The 13,557-nt window shown below is 40.1% G+C and overlaps 1 protein-coding gene across 1 annotated transcript in view; it reads left to right on the top strand.

Moving 5' to 3' along the window:
• wdr93 (WD repeat domain 93) overlaps positions 1–12,374 on the top strand; it is a 40,996-nt gene extending 28,622 nt beyond the window's left edge. The window contains exons 7-15 of the mRNA XM_056279291.1: positions 3,889–4,075; positions 4,523–4,593; positions 5,168–5,254; positions 5,444–5,575; positions 10,561–10,777; positions 11,107–11,167; positions 11,387–11,543; positions 11,842–12,028; positions 12,248–12,374. Of these exons, the coding sequence (XP_056135266.1) occupies positions 3,889–4,075; positions 4,523–4,593; positions 5,168–5,254; positions 5,444–5,575; positions 10,561–10,777; positions 11,107–11,167; positions 11,387–11,543; positions 11,842–12,028; positions 12,248–12,374 (1,226 nt within the window). The remainder of the gene's footprint in view (positions 1–3,888; positions 4,076–4,522; positions 4,594–5,167; positions 5,255–5,443; positions 5,576–10,560; positions 10,778–11,106; positions 11,168–11,386; positions 11,544–11,841; positions 12,029–12,247) is intronic.
• Positions 12,375–13,557: the final 1,183 nt, after the last annotated feature.

Here is a 13,557-nt window from a genome sequence, read left to right as displayed (position 1 = left end):
TTGACCATGGCCTGGAGACAGGAAGGAGCTGTTCCTTTCACTGCCCTGTAGGCTAGCCCCAGAGTCTTAAACTGGATGCGAGCAGCTACTGGGAGCCAGTGTAGGGACATAAGAAGGAGAGTTGTGTGTTGTTGTTGAGATTTATTTATTTATTGTTTGTAACGTTAACGTTATTACATTTGTATGGCGCTGAAGTTCAGCGAAATTCACGCCTCTGAATCTTTTTCCAGTAAGCACTCGGACTCTGAGGTAGCTCTGGATTAACAGTCACACAAAAGCCTTCAGCAACCCATAGCATCCAATAAGGGAAAAGAACGCACAAGCGCTCATTGTGGGGGGAGGTTGTCTGAACTTGCCTATAACTACTGGTCTGGTATGAGGTTATTCCTCTCAAAATCATGTTCTTTACCATTAACAGCTTGGCAAATAACCAACCCTGGACCAGTGGTTGGGAACGCACAAGCGCTCATTGTGGGGCGAGGTTGTCTGAACTTGCCTATAACTACTGGTCTGGGATGAGGTTATTCCTCTCAAAATCATGTTCTTTACCATTACCAGTGATTTTACTCGTGTTTTCGTAATTTTATGGCCCCTCATACCTGTTATGGTATTACGTAAGGACAAATCTGGTTATCTGTCATTTCATGTGATCATTTCATGTGGCAAGTAGCACAAGGCCCTATAACTAGGACAGAACATTAGTAGAAGATAAACGTGTTTATGCCTAAAAGTAGGATAAGTCACATTCCATTATGTAAGTGTAACCATTATAATGCAGAAAACAGTAGTAGTAGCTATCAAGACAACCATTAGACTGTCAAAGGGGGATGACTGAAGACATCCTAACGTCATCCTTGCGTCGATAGAGAGGCTCCTGCTCCACCAATATGTCCTGATCAACAAGGTCCGTGATTAAAAGCAGGGCATTGACTGACACAAATAGATTGTTCACTAGATTTGTAAATGGTATAAAGACAGGAGACTTTTGTCTGATTTTCAGTCACTCTGCAGACCCGACTCAGACTTTGTTGGTGTCAATAAAAGTCTTATTTTGAAGGATCCTCGTCTCATTTACTATTTATTTATTGATTGATTGCAATTTCTCTGTAACACTGGCCACCACACTGTCTGTGATTAAGTTGTATTCTTCCTTTTGGGACGAATTTAAGCATATGCACTTTTGCCCTAATTTGTGTCTCTCGTTAATCCAAAACTGGTAACAGCTAGCCAGCTAACCGATAGCCTGATAGCCCAGTTAGCCAGATCAGAGACTGATACTAATACAGTAAGTTAGCTCACTTTAGATCTCCGGGGAAGCCAGCAAGCTAGGTCGGTAATTAAGAAAACACGAGTAGAGTTAACGTTAGCTAGATAACGTGGTAACACTAACAGCTAGCCAGCTAACCGTTAGCCAGCTAGCCAAGTTATCAAGACCTTTTACCCTGATTCGTGTTTCTCATTTGTCCAAAACTGGTAAAAACTAGACAGCTAACCGTTAGTCGGCTAGCTAAATTAGCTAGATCAGAGACAATAGATATGAAGGGAAGCTAACAAGCCAATATAAAGTTATGTTAACGTTAGCTACGACAGCAAAACGTGAACATTAACGTTACTTAGCTTAGTCCAAGCGAGCTATCATAACTAAGATTAACGTTAATTCATTCATACAATTCAGTAACGTTTACTTACGCTCAAGATCTTGTCCCTGAGATCTTCCCTCGAAAGCTGTCTTTACTCACAAATCGGTCCGTATAAGTCTGTCTGTAATCAAGTTATTATCAAACCGAAAGCTATCATTATAGAATCGGCGAGCCTGGATCTCCTCAGTCTGAAGTCTCAAATCTCAGCATTATCAAATCTCAACAATCTGAATCTCCTCAAATCACCCTAAAACCCATTAAGTCTGTGAATGTTCTCAGTCATCCAGGTCATGGTTATCCAAAGGAGTTGAATCAAGTGCAACTGGACTTGGTATATATCCGTGATGACGTTTCGCCCTCATCCAAGAGGCTTCCTCAGTTCGTGCCTTTCTGACTAGAGTTTTGTCAGCTTTATTTATACCCAGTGTTAACATAGTGATTCGTGACGCCACACAGCAACAAGCGATTGATTGGTTATTAAGTTATTGCGTCCTCTGATTGGCAGCGAATGCTACATACAGAATTTCACGTATTATATACGTTGCAGTAATTTAGCCAGGACATAGACTGACTAACAAACTGACTAACAATACTATTTTCATTATCTATAAAAAATAGAATATAATATTAACGTTATTTTGCCACAAAGGCTGTTTCGCGATCTTTTTAAACGGGCAGAACGTTAGCTACCTATTTATGCGCTAAACATGCGACAAGAGGGCCTTAGCCGGGAAAATATTTACCCCGAGAAGATCGTGCCGCGGCGCTTGTTTTTTTCCGCACCCGCATTCCGGGAACTCTGCCTCTGATTGGCTAGTACTCGTTGCCTCCGTTGGTTAGGTTGGTTAAGGTTAGGGTTAGGGTGGGGTTAGGGATAGGGTTAGCCAATCAGAGATAGAGTGGGGGCGGGTCTTCCCGGAATCCAGGTGGGAAAAATAATAACGCTGCCGCGGCACCGTCACGTGATATGTGATGTAATATGAGAGTAAAAACTCGCTAACCTACTCTGTGTAGATAAAGTTGGTATCAAATTTTATGTACGTTTCAAAAAAAAACGTGACAAAGCCTTTTGGTATGACTGAAGGGAGCAGATTTCCTCCTTTTAATATTTATGAAAAACTGCTTTCTCTTGAAGCAACCGTGTGAGCATCGGCATTTTACAGATAAACTTTCAAGAAAAATGTAAGAGCAAAGATGTTTGAAAATGTTAGGCCAAAGCAATTGTTACATGTTTTCTCAATGAAGTTGAAGTAATTTGTGCTCATCTCCCTCGGTGAATGCAGGCACCTGGAAACAGTGTTCAGTTTAGTGTTTAGTAACAAATCAGGACAGGTACTAAAAAAAAGCAGTGTTTTCTAGAGCTCTGCATAGTAACAGTATAATATTAGGAAATCTCCACTGGTGGAACCACGGTTGTATTGCAATGGAATAGAAAAAAATCGATATCAGTGCTGATGTCGGCCAAAATGACCGTGGAAATTATTGGTTATCGGATATTCGCTAAAAACTACATTGTGCTTAGAAATATTCATTACTGTAGCACTGTAAACTGTTGACTGTATCTCTTGTTTAAAATACTTCAGACAGAATTTTCCCTTTCTCTTCCCTCTTTTAAAAAATAACAGTTAATGTAATATCTCAAAGAAAGTTGAATCAGCTCATCTGGATACGACGTTTATTGACAGAGACGTTTCATCACTCATCTAAGTGACCTCTTCGGTCTAAACTGACTGCAGGTATCCCCACCCTTCTAAACAATACAGTGGCATAACGACCGAAATCAACGATCGGTTTCATATGTAAAAGAGGCCATCCATGTGAAGAGGCAACGACCATCCCTGAATCAAAGAGGGGGCCTAAGAGTTTATCCCGCCGTTTTACAATGCTGTGATTGCAAACATTCCCAAATCATCTGTGACTAGTACACATGGCCAGTGAAACTAGTTAATGGTCATGCCTATTTGCTTATGAAACGGATCGTTGTTTTCGGTCGTTATGCAGCTGTATTGTTTATAAGGGTGGGGATACCTGCAATCAGATTAGACTGAAGAGGTCACTTAGATGAATGATGAAACGTATCTCAATAAACGTTGTGTCCAGAACTGATTCAGCTTTCTTTGATTTTCTTAACTGGATTATCGCGCATGCATGTTGTAATATGGCACACAATTTTCAGACAAATGAGACTGTTGGTGCCTACTGAGAGCAAAGCAATCTCAATATCCCAACACTAGAATCTGTTTTGCAGGGACAACATTGAGAAGCCCATGTGAGGTCTTGCAGAAGACCAACGGTGGCCATGTGATCCGTTCTGGGCAGAACCACATGATCAGCAGTCATCAGTGGGAGGAACAGGATGCTGTGTTTAGATCTACATACAGGAAATACCTTAGTGTGAACAATGGCAAAACAAAAGAAATAGATAAGAGCCCAAGGTACACTAAAGATTTCAAATATAATATCAATATTTATCCTCACCTACTGCCTTTTACTCTATTTTTAATGCATTTTATCTTTTGAAGTTGACGAATAAAATGCAGACGGTTGATTTTAGTTTTGAATAATGTAATAATGAGGATGTAATAATATTACAGTCAATAGCCACAGCAGTTATAGTCTAAATTTTAAGCACGTGTAATAAGTGTTGTTACAGAAAATGCTGTCTTTTAGTGTTGAGTGTATAGCCACTGTAAGATAATGGCAAAGCAAGCATTTCATTTACAAAGGTGCTTCAACTATTAAATTGGTCTCACGTTAAATATGTCCCTAAAACTATTACATGTAAAATGACTTTTACAGACTTTTTTACTTGTACAGGTTTTATGGAATATAATTTTAACTGAATATTTCTCCCACAACTTGAACTCTTTTGTCTTTTCTAGTCATTGCACTAAGCACTTCCTTCTGCCGTGTGGTTTATCTGCTGGTCTCAGCGAAGCCAAACCCCAACCAGGTTTGTCATGGGTCAGAGTTGGTGGGATGGGGTAATGGTGTCCCAGTGTTTAAAATTTTAATGCTGAATTAAGTGGACATGTTATCATTTATAATAGGGCTGTCATTCTGTGTATACTAACTGCCTCCTTCCCTACATGTAATTTGCATTGTATCCACTTTAGTAAATTATTTTCTGCTGTTCAGAAGCACTCATTTTGTTTGTCCCCCTTCAACGAGAAGATAATTACAGTACAGCACCCATGAAGCTAGATGACCTTTGGTGTCAGCTGGTGCCAAGCGGCCAAGTTTTTTGCTAACATTCCTATTCCCAACAACACACTGCCCCCTGAGTCTCATAGAACTTCATCAGTACTGTTTCTACTTGCATGAAGGTTTATGCATTTCGAAGATAGAAAATAGGTTTTGCTTTTTTTCATTGATACCACTGTGATTGCAAGGTATAGCCCTGCTTATTAAATTCCCTGATCTATTTTATGAACCACTATTCATTAATTCTAAATGTATTTATCCACCTGTAGTGAGTGGTGGTGGTCTTCTGAATGTCTTCTTTTTTCTCAACCTTTCCTCAGCAGGTATAGCTGTTGCCCTCTGTGTATGGTGGAGTGGCAGCCATAATCTTTTCCAATATTCGCTGTGCAGAGTACAGAAGGATAAACCTGGTAAAAAAAAAAAAGTATTTCCTGAAGGGTTATTTTGTGGGAGGTTCTCTCGCATCTCAAAAAAGTAACCAGTTTGGGGGGTAAATTATCAGCAGTCTGTTGTTAATAGTTGTTGTGTTCCTTCCCCCACACACACACACACATAAGTGGTTAGCATCTTACAATGTGCTTTCTCTTTTCTTTCTTTAGATGCAGCTCCTAAACCAGATGTGTTGTGGCCAAATGCGCAGGAAATCCTCTGTTCTGCTGTTAGTAGTTGCACCCGATACATAGCTCTGGGTCTTGACGATGCTCTGGTGACCGTTTGGGACAGGCTACTAGGTGAGCTGTCAGTGAGTATGCAATCTGCACAACTCTTACCAGTCTGCTGTATGGGTTAGATAATACTGAGAATTTATTAACTCTGACTCCCATTGTAGTTTAAAGGATGGATTCAGTTTTTTTTTTAAAAACCCAGATCTCATTAAACATTTAAGCTATTTACAAAGTTTGGATTGGGTTCAGAAAATATAATTGGTTGGCGCTTTGGTTTGGTGGGTCAAAGTGCATACCATCAATTTAAAGGAAGTTGGTTTCAAATCCGTCTTAGCAACTTCATTTTCTCTCTAAATTTGTTCTTTTTTCTTATTGGGAACAGGCAGCAATGTGAAGTAGCACATCAACATTTAGTTTTAAGTCTGTAAAGGATTATTTGATTTAGATTTGTCATAGTTCCAATGCATTTATTTGTCATGACTATGGTTAATCTTCCCAAGAGGATCATTTGAGTTTCATCTCTGATCTGAGCCATATGTCATCCTTTTCCCATCTGTCTTGTTGCTTTTTGCCGTATTCTGTCCAGGAAAATGGTGAACGTCCAAGAAAAAAGTGAAGGAGCCATGAAAGTGATTTCCAATACATAGTCATCTTCATATCTATGGCAAAAATTGCCTATAATCTAATTATCTTAAATAATTACAATCCGAAGAGCCAAAAGGAGTAATTATTTATAATAATAGCAATAATAAATCAATCTTATACAGTGCTTTTCTAACACTCAAAGTCACTTTACCATAAATGGGGTGAAACAGATAAACATACCACAAACATACAGGGATGGATAGGAAGGTGGAGGGGGGCTACAAGAGGGAGAAACGGCAGCCAAACACGATGCCAGCAGTACTCTCCCACTTAAACAGATACAAAAGGGCAAGAAAAACAAAAAACAACACCACTGTAGACAGTGATTTTCTGTAGGGGTTTACCTAGCCTATTCCACTCCCGAGGTATCCACTAGGCAGTGGCACTATTTAACCCATAGCTGGGGGCTGGTTGGTGGGCATCAGGGAATATCCACACACCGGTGGGCATGTGTACCACATGTCTAGGGGCCCAGACCTCCTCCGAGTCCCTTGTAGTTCAGCCAGGGTCCGAGGTGTACCCAGTTACCATGTGTTGCCACGAGGAGGCACTACACAGGGCTTGCTGTTGGAGAGGCTATGTACTGGCAGGGAGAGAATTATGTGCTCGGCTCTCCTGTTCTGCCGTTCATTTAAGAAAAATAGAATGTGAAATATAATATCTATTCCGCATTCGATAATAATAATAATCATCATCATCATCATTACATTTATATAGCACTTTTCTAGGCATCCAAAGCACTTCACATTGAAGGGGGTAACTCACTTCAACGTGTGTGCATTGCACCGGCCTTTTAAGCCTTTACTTTTTCAAAACGAGCCCCAGTCCCTCCCTCATTGGTTGTAATGTTCCTGGTGTTATTTTTCAAATGTTTCCTATCCTCCCATTGGTTGCTGTGTACCACAACTAGGGGCGTGGTGCGAGGCAACATAGCATTTATTCGCTGTTTTTTTTCCTTTTCTTTGTTGTATAGCCAACTTGGCAGCTGATGAGTGCATGACGCACAAAACAGGCTTGTTTTTTTCCTACATCTATCTTTATATATATATATATATATATATATATATATATATATATATATATATATATATATATATATATATATATATAAATCAATACTAATGAGCAGCGGAATATTCCGCTCCGCTCCTCATTAGTTGAGCACTTATAACACCATTGATGGTTTTGGGAATATGTCCTGGCAAAATTCCCAAGTAGTGACTAGTGACAGCTGATGATTGTATATAGCATGAAACATGCTTGTACTGTCTATTAAAGAGTTACTTGAATCACTGGATTATTTTGCTCCTTGTTTGTTGAGCACTTTCCCTGCCATTGAGGGTTTCCTTTAATGAAGCATATAACTATTGTCCTTATATGCTTGTTTTTTTTGGTCAAACCAGTATAATATCTGCTACATTTAAAAAGCCTTATTTGGCTGTTGGTTTTAGTGAAGCTTCGCCTCTTAAAGTTGTGTTCTGTCTCAGAGTACTTACATCAGAGGATATGTTTGCTTATGGTCACCGTACAGCTATGGCAAACATAAGCAAATCTAAGGGTCCTTTGGGAAGGAGCTGCTTGGCAGCTAAACTCTACACGTTTCCAAGGCATTTGTTTCAACTGGACATTTTGGCATTAAACTGATTTGTCCGAGCTGTCAGTTCCTGTTTGCATTTTTATTCTCCTGTACTACTCTTTCTACTGCTATTTCTTCACAGGTCTGTATGAATACCAAATGCAAGTCTTTGGAAGCCCTTAGTACATGAAATATGTGTAATTGTGAGCATAGAAATTATACTGCATGGATAACACACGCACGGACAAGCAGACGCTCCCTCCAACCTCCAGACTCAATTAAACCCCACCACCACCACCATCACCTTCCAAGTAAAAATACACACCCCCAATCTCACCTGGTAGGAGCAGTTGTGCTCGGTTTTGCTTGGACAATTTGCAAATAATGAATTTTAGGACTAAACCGACTATACAAAGGAGCTGCAGACCTAAGAAAACACGTTTTATTGTATTAGTGTTTGACTAAAGTGGGCTATGAGACCTGCATTCTGAAGATGGAAATGGCATTGTGGAGGAGCGGGGTATGAACCAGCCATACTGAGTTAGTCTAATTAACTCAGGGCAGATAAAATGTCTTCACACCCAAAACAAAGACACACCAGGGACAGGGAGAGAGCTAAAGCCGTAGTGACGAAGGACCCGCCTAGCTCTCAACAAAGACTCTGCAAGACATCTTGTCTTTGTTTTTTTTAACAAGTGCTTGTTTTTAATAAATGGGTTGTTCCCCTCAATTACCATTGTTATCATCGTGTCTCTGTACTGGAGAGCCCCGGCTGTGGTGCAGACAGACGTTATCTCCGGGCCCGTGCTTAATGATACTTTCTTTTGAGAGTAGGCATTAATATCACATTATGGTATTTCAACAACTTTTTGTTCTACTAATATAAGCTGGCTATAACGATGCAACGCCAGATGCTTTACAGTAGTACATTGATAAGACAACATCTGTAAGAGATCTTGTGTCCCCCAACACAGGAAGTTTAATGAACAAACGTCATATGAACTGTGTATATCTATGTGTGTTATGTATGGTTTTAATAATGCTATTTACACAATTGGCCATGTCGGGGGGTCAGAAGCCGGATGTGGGTATGTGTCCTGGTCACTGCACTAGCACCTCAGGCCAGTCGACGTGCCTGTTCAGGGGGGAGGGGAACTGGGGGGAATAGAGTGATCCTCCCACGCGCTACGTCCCCCTGGCGAAACTCCTCACTGTCAGGTGAAAAGAAGCAGCTGGCGACTCCACATGTATCGGAGGAGGCATGTGGTAGTCTGCAGCCCTCCCAGGATCAGCAGAGGGGGTAAAGCAACGACCAGGACGACTCGGAAGAGTGGGGTAATTGGCTGGGTATAACTGCGGAGAACAAAGGGGGAATTTTTTTTTTTTAAATGCTATTCACTGTCTATATGTTTTTGATAAGGTTTAAAATTGTGTTTACTGCCTTTATTGTTGGGGTTTGCCTGAGATGAGACCAAAGACAAATTTCCAGACTTGGTTGGACAGTAAAGTTTTATCTATTCTGGTCAAGTCTAGGCTAGTTTATTCTAGTCTATTGTATTTACATCTTAGTTTCACAAAATGTTGTCCGCTTGTTTATCAGGCTTGTTTGTCATGTTTGTCATCCACCCTACAGAATAGTAGTCTGTTCATGGTTTGCCTGTAAACTAAGTTCCATATGATTACAATATTGTCTAGACGCTGTAGAAATATTACTTTGTCTCAGGTCAATTTAGAAATAGTTGTTGGCGAGCTCATAATTAGTTTAGGACTATGCTTTTTGATTTCGCTCTACAATAAGTTAGTATTTAGTATTTCACTATACAATCAATATATTAAAAATAATATACTAAATTATTCAACTAAGCGTGAGTGTTTTTTATTGAGGCTATATAAAGACAAAGCAAAGCAGGTACCAGAGCCAGAAAAGAACTCAACAGGTTGCGGAACATCTTCTTACCACGCCCCTTTTCTTTGAATAAATAATCCTCTGACATCAAAGGGGTTGATTTCTTCATTAGGTTTCTTCAGATCTAAATTAAAAACCTACCTATTCTCATTATGGTTTGACTAGCTTTGTTGATGCTTAATTGCAATACCTTCTCCCTGGGAGGATCTCAATCTCAGTACAAAGTTAAGGTAGTCTTTCTAGTTAGCTCTAAACCCCCAGCAGATAGATGGACAGCTCCTTTTTTCTTTTTTTTTTCTTTTTTTTCAGAAAAGGCTTTTTTTTTCGTGTAGCATTTTTCCTTCATACAAATTGAGGGTCTAAGGATGAAAGGTGCTGTCCATTTTTCACTGTTGTATCCACCTGATTTTTACATTCTCTGGGATTCCTGCTATTCTTGGTAAACTGCTAACAAGCCATTGTTGCTTTTCAGTTTACTTCCAATTATAACAGCAGCGCGAAATTTTCTCAATTAACATTGCCATCTAGCAAACCAGACAAACGCTGCAGAGCCAGTCATCCAATTCCCAGTATCTATATATAATAACATAGGGAGTTGTGCCTGTATTATTATTTATTAAATACCACACCAACACTTGCGTGCACATCAAAGCACGGCTCACTGAATTCTGTCTAGTTTCCACTTTCAATTAGCAATGAGGTATTTTTAGGATCCCTTTGAGAGAAACTCAGCTGATAAGCAATAATGAGGCTAGATCTAATTTCTGAAAAGCCACACAGATACACCTCCCCACCCACGCAGACACTTGAGTTGAAAAGCTGCCAGAAGTATTGCAGCCATCTGTGTTCATTGAAGTTTTCTGATATGGGCGAGTTTTCAGTTGTTGGAATGACTCTTTTTATCACTCTCTCTTTTTCCTTAAGGGCTCCCGCTGTCTGCTGTCTTAGTGTCAGAAGCTGACAGCACGTTCACCAGGATGCTGTTTGTTGATTGCAAGCCTGTGTCAGATGAGGAGTCCCTATGCTCTCAGCTTCTCACAGCAGCTCAAGTCCACCTTTTGGTGACATGTAAGAGTGGAGCAATCCACATTCTCACCACGGGTCGCCGAGCAGGGTCTAGTGCTGTGCAGCTCACTGAAAGGTCACCAGATTATTACATGAAAGCCTGTATCACATTGCCATTATTGTACTGTTTGCAGACCGAATTTGTCATTGTAAAATCATTTTTATCACTATCATCTGCAAACATATTCAACAGTCCTCAGTATTTCATTATTTCTCCTCCCCGTTGTTTTTAATGCATACATTACCAATCTCATCTTCAAGAGAGGATTTTTCGTGGAAAATAAAATCATGGAGAACAAATTGGACCAAATCAGTTCATGGCAGCTATTTTTCACAAGTGTAGTTAGAAACACCTGCATTTTTCCTACAAATAGATTCACACATCCTGTATTCTTTACCTCGCAGGCCACGTGACTCTGGAGGTCTCCCCACAGTCATTGCATCAGTGCCTTTCCTGCAGGGCTTGGTAAGAGACAATCATGTTGTTGCTTCTCAAAATTGGCTTTTCATTGGATGATGTTCTTGCCTATTTATGTTGCTGTGTGTTTCAGCAGTCACTCGTGCAATAGGTGGTTTAATATAGCACAAAAAGAAAATGCTGTCTATAAGTTCCAGTATTGCAAAAAAAAAAGTCTATTCTGTCCATTTGGTCTCTGCTGTCCTATTTGTCTTTTTGGTTTATCAGATTCTTGTGATACAAAAAAATGGAAAAATCTTCCTCCAAGATGTCCTCAACAAAACAACTGTGTGCTATTTGAGTCCTCCCATTACTCATCAGCTTGCAACTCCCTGGGATCCTGTTTACACCCTGGACACTAAACAGCAATGTCTATTCATACAAGGTTAATTCACAACACATTACTCTTAACTCATGCTCGCATACAGAGAACTGATCTTAGAAATAGACCAAGAGGCATTTTGATACTCAGATCAAAATTTTGTGAACAAACCACTGATAGACATATCAATGATACTAGGGTGTCTGTTGAGAGTCTGACTGGATTCGTTTATTTAGGATTAATTTATTCATTCATACATTTTTTTTTAAAGTTTACATGAGTTGAATTTGTAAGTACATGAGTTAAATGCCCAAATTAGGCCAACAAGTAATCAATTCCTTAATTTGCATTTTTTCTTCAGGTGATGAGCTCCCCAGCAACAACGCCACTATGGTAGCGGACTGCCAGAATCAACTCTTCGCTTTCCATTTTGGAGAGCATCCCATCACTAAGCCGTACATAGCTGAACTTCCAGGCCTCCCAAGCCAACAAAAAGGGATGAGTTTTGCCACATTAGAGGAAGCTTGCAATCTCTACCTCCAGCAAAGGTTTGCATTCTCAGTGACTTTATTCCCTCACCTCTCCATTTGAAAATGTTATGTTTGCCAACTGATGTCCATATTTATCTACAATGCACAACAGATGGGTTTCGTGATTTTTCCCTGTCTGTTGATTCCTAGCTCAAACTGGCAAACCACAAACAACAGCTATAGAAATGTATGAAGTGCTCACATCTTTTTTTGTTGTTGTTTTTGTATAATGTGAAGAGTGTTGTCTGGGGATGAAAGGAACAAAGCGGTGACTCATACATGGAGCCAGCTCCAGGAGCACACTGTGACGGTCCAACGGGCCAGAAAGAAACACGACAGCAACACTGCCAGCCAAGATGCATAAGTTTCCAGAGACTACATCTGTGCAAAAAAAGCTTCATTTCAAAGAAAAATGGGTTTCTTTTTAGAGACTGGAGAGGATGAATGATAGATTCAATGCAAGTGAAGGTGATCTACTTTTTGATTGCCTTGGATCCACCACACAAAGACTTCATCATTTCCTTCACAATGTCGCCACAGTGTTTCTCAGCCCCATGGTGTTCTCTGTATTTACTGAACATTCTCTCTAGTCAGTCCTCGCAAATCATTTGTACTATTTGCTGTTGGGACTAAAGCATATGAAATGCACCCTGGCTCCTCTGTCAATCAGTGTGTTTCTTCTGCATTAAATTAACTGGCCTCAAAGCAGGATAACATCTTTTGGTACGTCTCTCTTTAAAATATATAATATATTTTGTTTTAATGTGAAGAATATTATACATATAGTGTATATTACTTTAAATTTTCTTTTTATATTCTTATCAAACATTCTAATTAAGATTAGCAATTTCTTTTGCAAGCGACAATGCCAAGAAGGCAGGAATTACAAACACACATCAATGTCACTGACAAAAGCCCACATAATAGTTTATTTAAAAAGTGTACTTAAATAGTCACATGCACTAACAACAGAATTTGTGTAAAAATAGAATCCATTAAGATCAAATATAATCAAAAGACATGATTCAATTAGTGCGGATCCAGTACCCAATAGAGTAATTTCCAGATTCCTTATAAGAGCAGAAAGTAATTTCCTAATTGAAATCCGATCTGTCAGTTTTAAGTCACTCTGCAGTGAGTCCCTTGTGGAGAGACCAGAGTACCCGAAAACCCTTTTACCCTGCTCAGTAAAATGTGGGATCAGACACATAAAAAGCTTCCTGTGTTTTTTTTGTTTATAGCTACAGTCTCTGAGATGTCAGACTCCATTAATATTACACAACACCGGGGGTCTGGGTAAGCGTGGCGGTCTAGTCCATTGCCTACCAACACGGGGATTGCCGGTTTAAATCCCCGTATTACCTCCGGCTTGGTCGAACGTCCCTACAGACACAATTGGCGCTGTCTGCGGGTGGGAAGCCAGATGTGGGTATGTGTCCCAGTCACTTCACTAGCACCTCCTCTGATCAGGCCGGGGGAAGGGGGAACTGGGGGGAGTAGCGTGATCCTCCCACACGTTACGTCCCCCTGGTGAAACTCCTCACTGT

The sequence above is a fragment of the Lampris incognitus genome, chromosome 4 (assembly GCF_029633865.1).
Source record: "Lampris incognitus isolate fLamInc1 chromosome 4, fLamInc1.hap2, whole genome shotgun sequence".
NCBI classification, from domain to species: Eukaryota; Metazoa; Chordata; class Actinopteri; order Lampriformes; family Lampridae; genus Lampris; species Lampris incognitus.
This window is presented reverse-complemented; position numbering and strand designations above follow the sequence as displayed.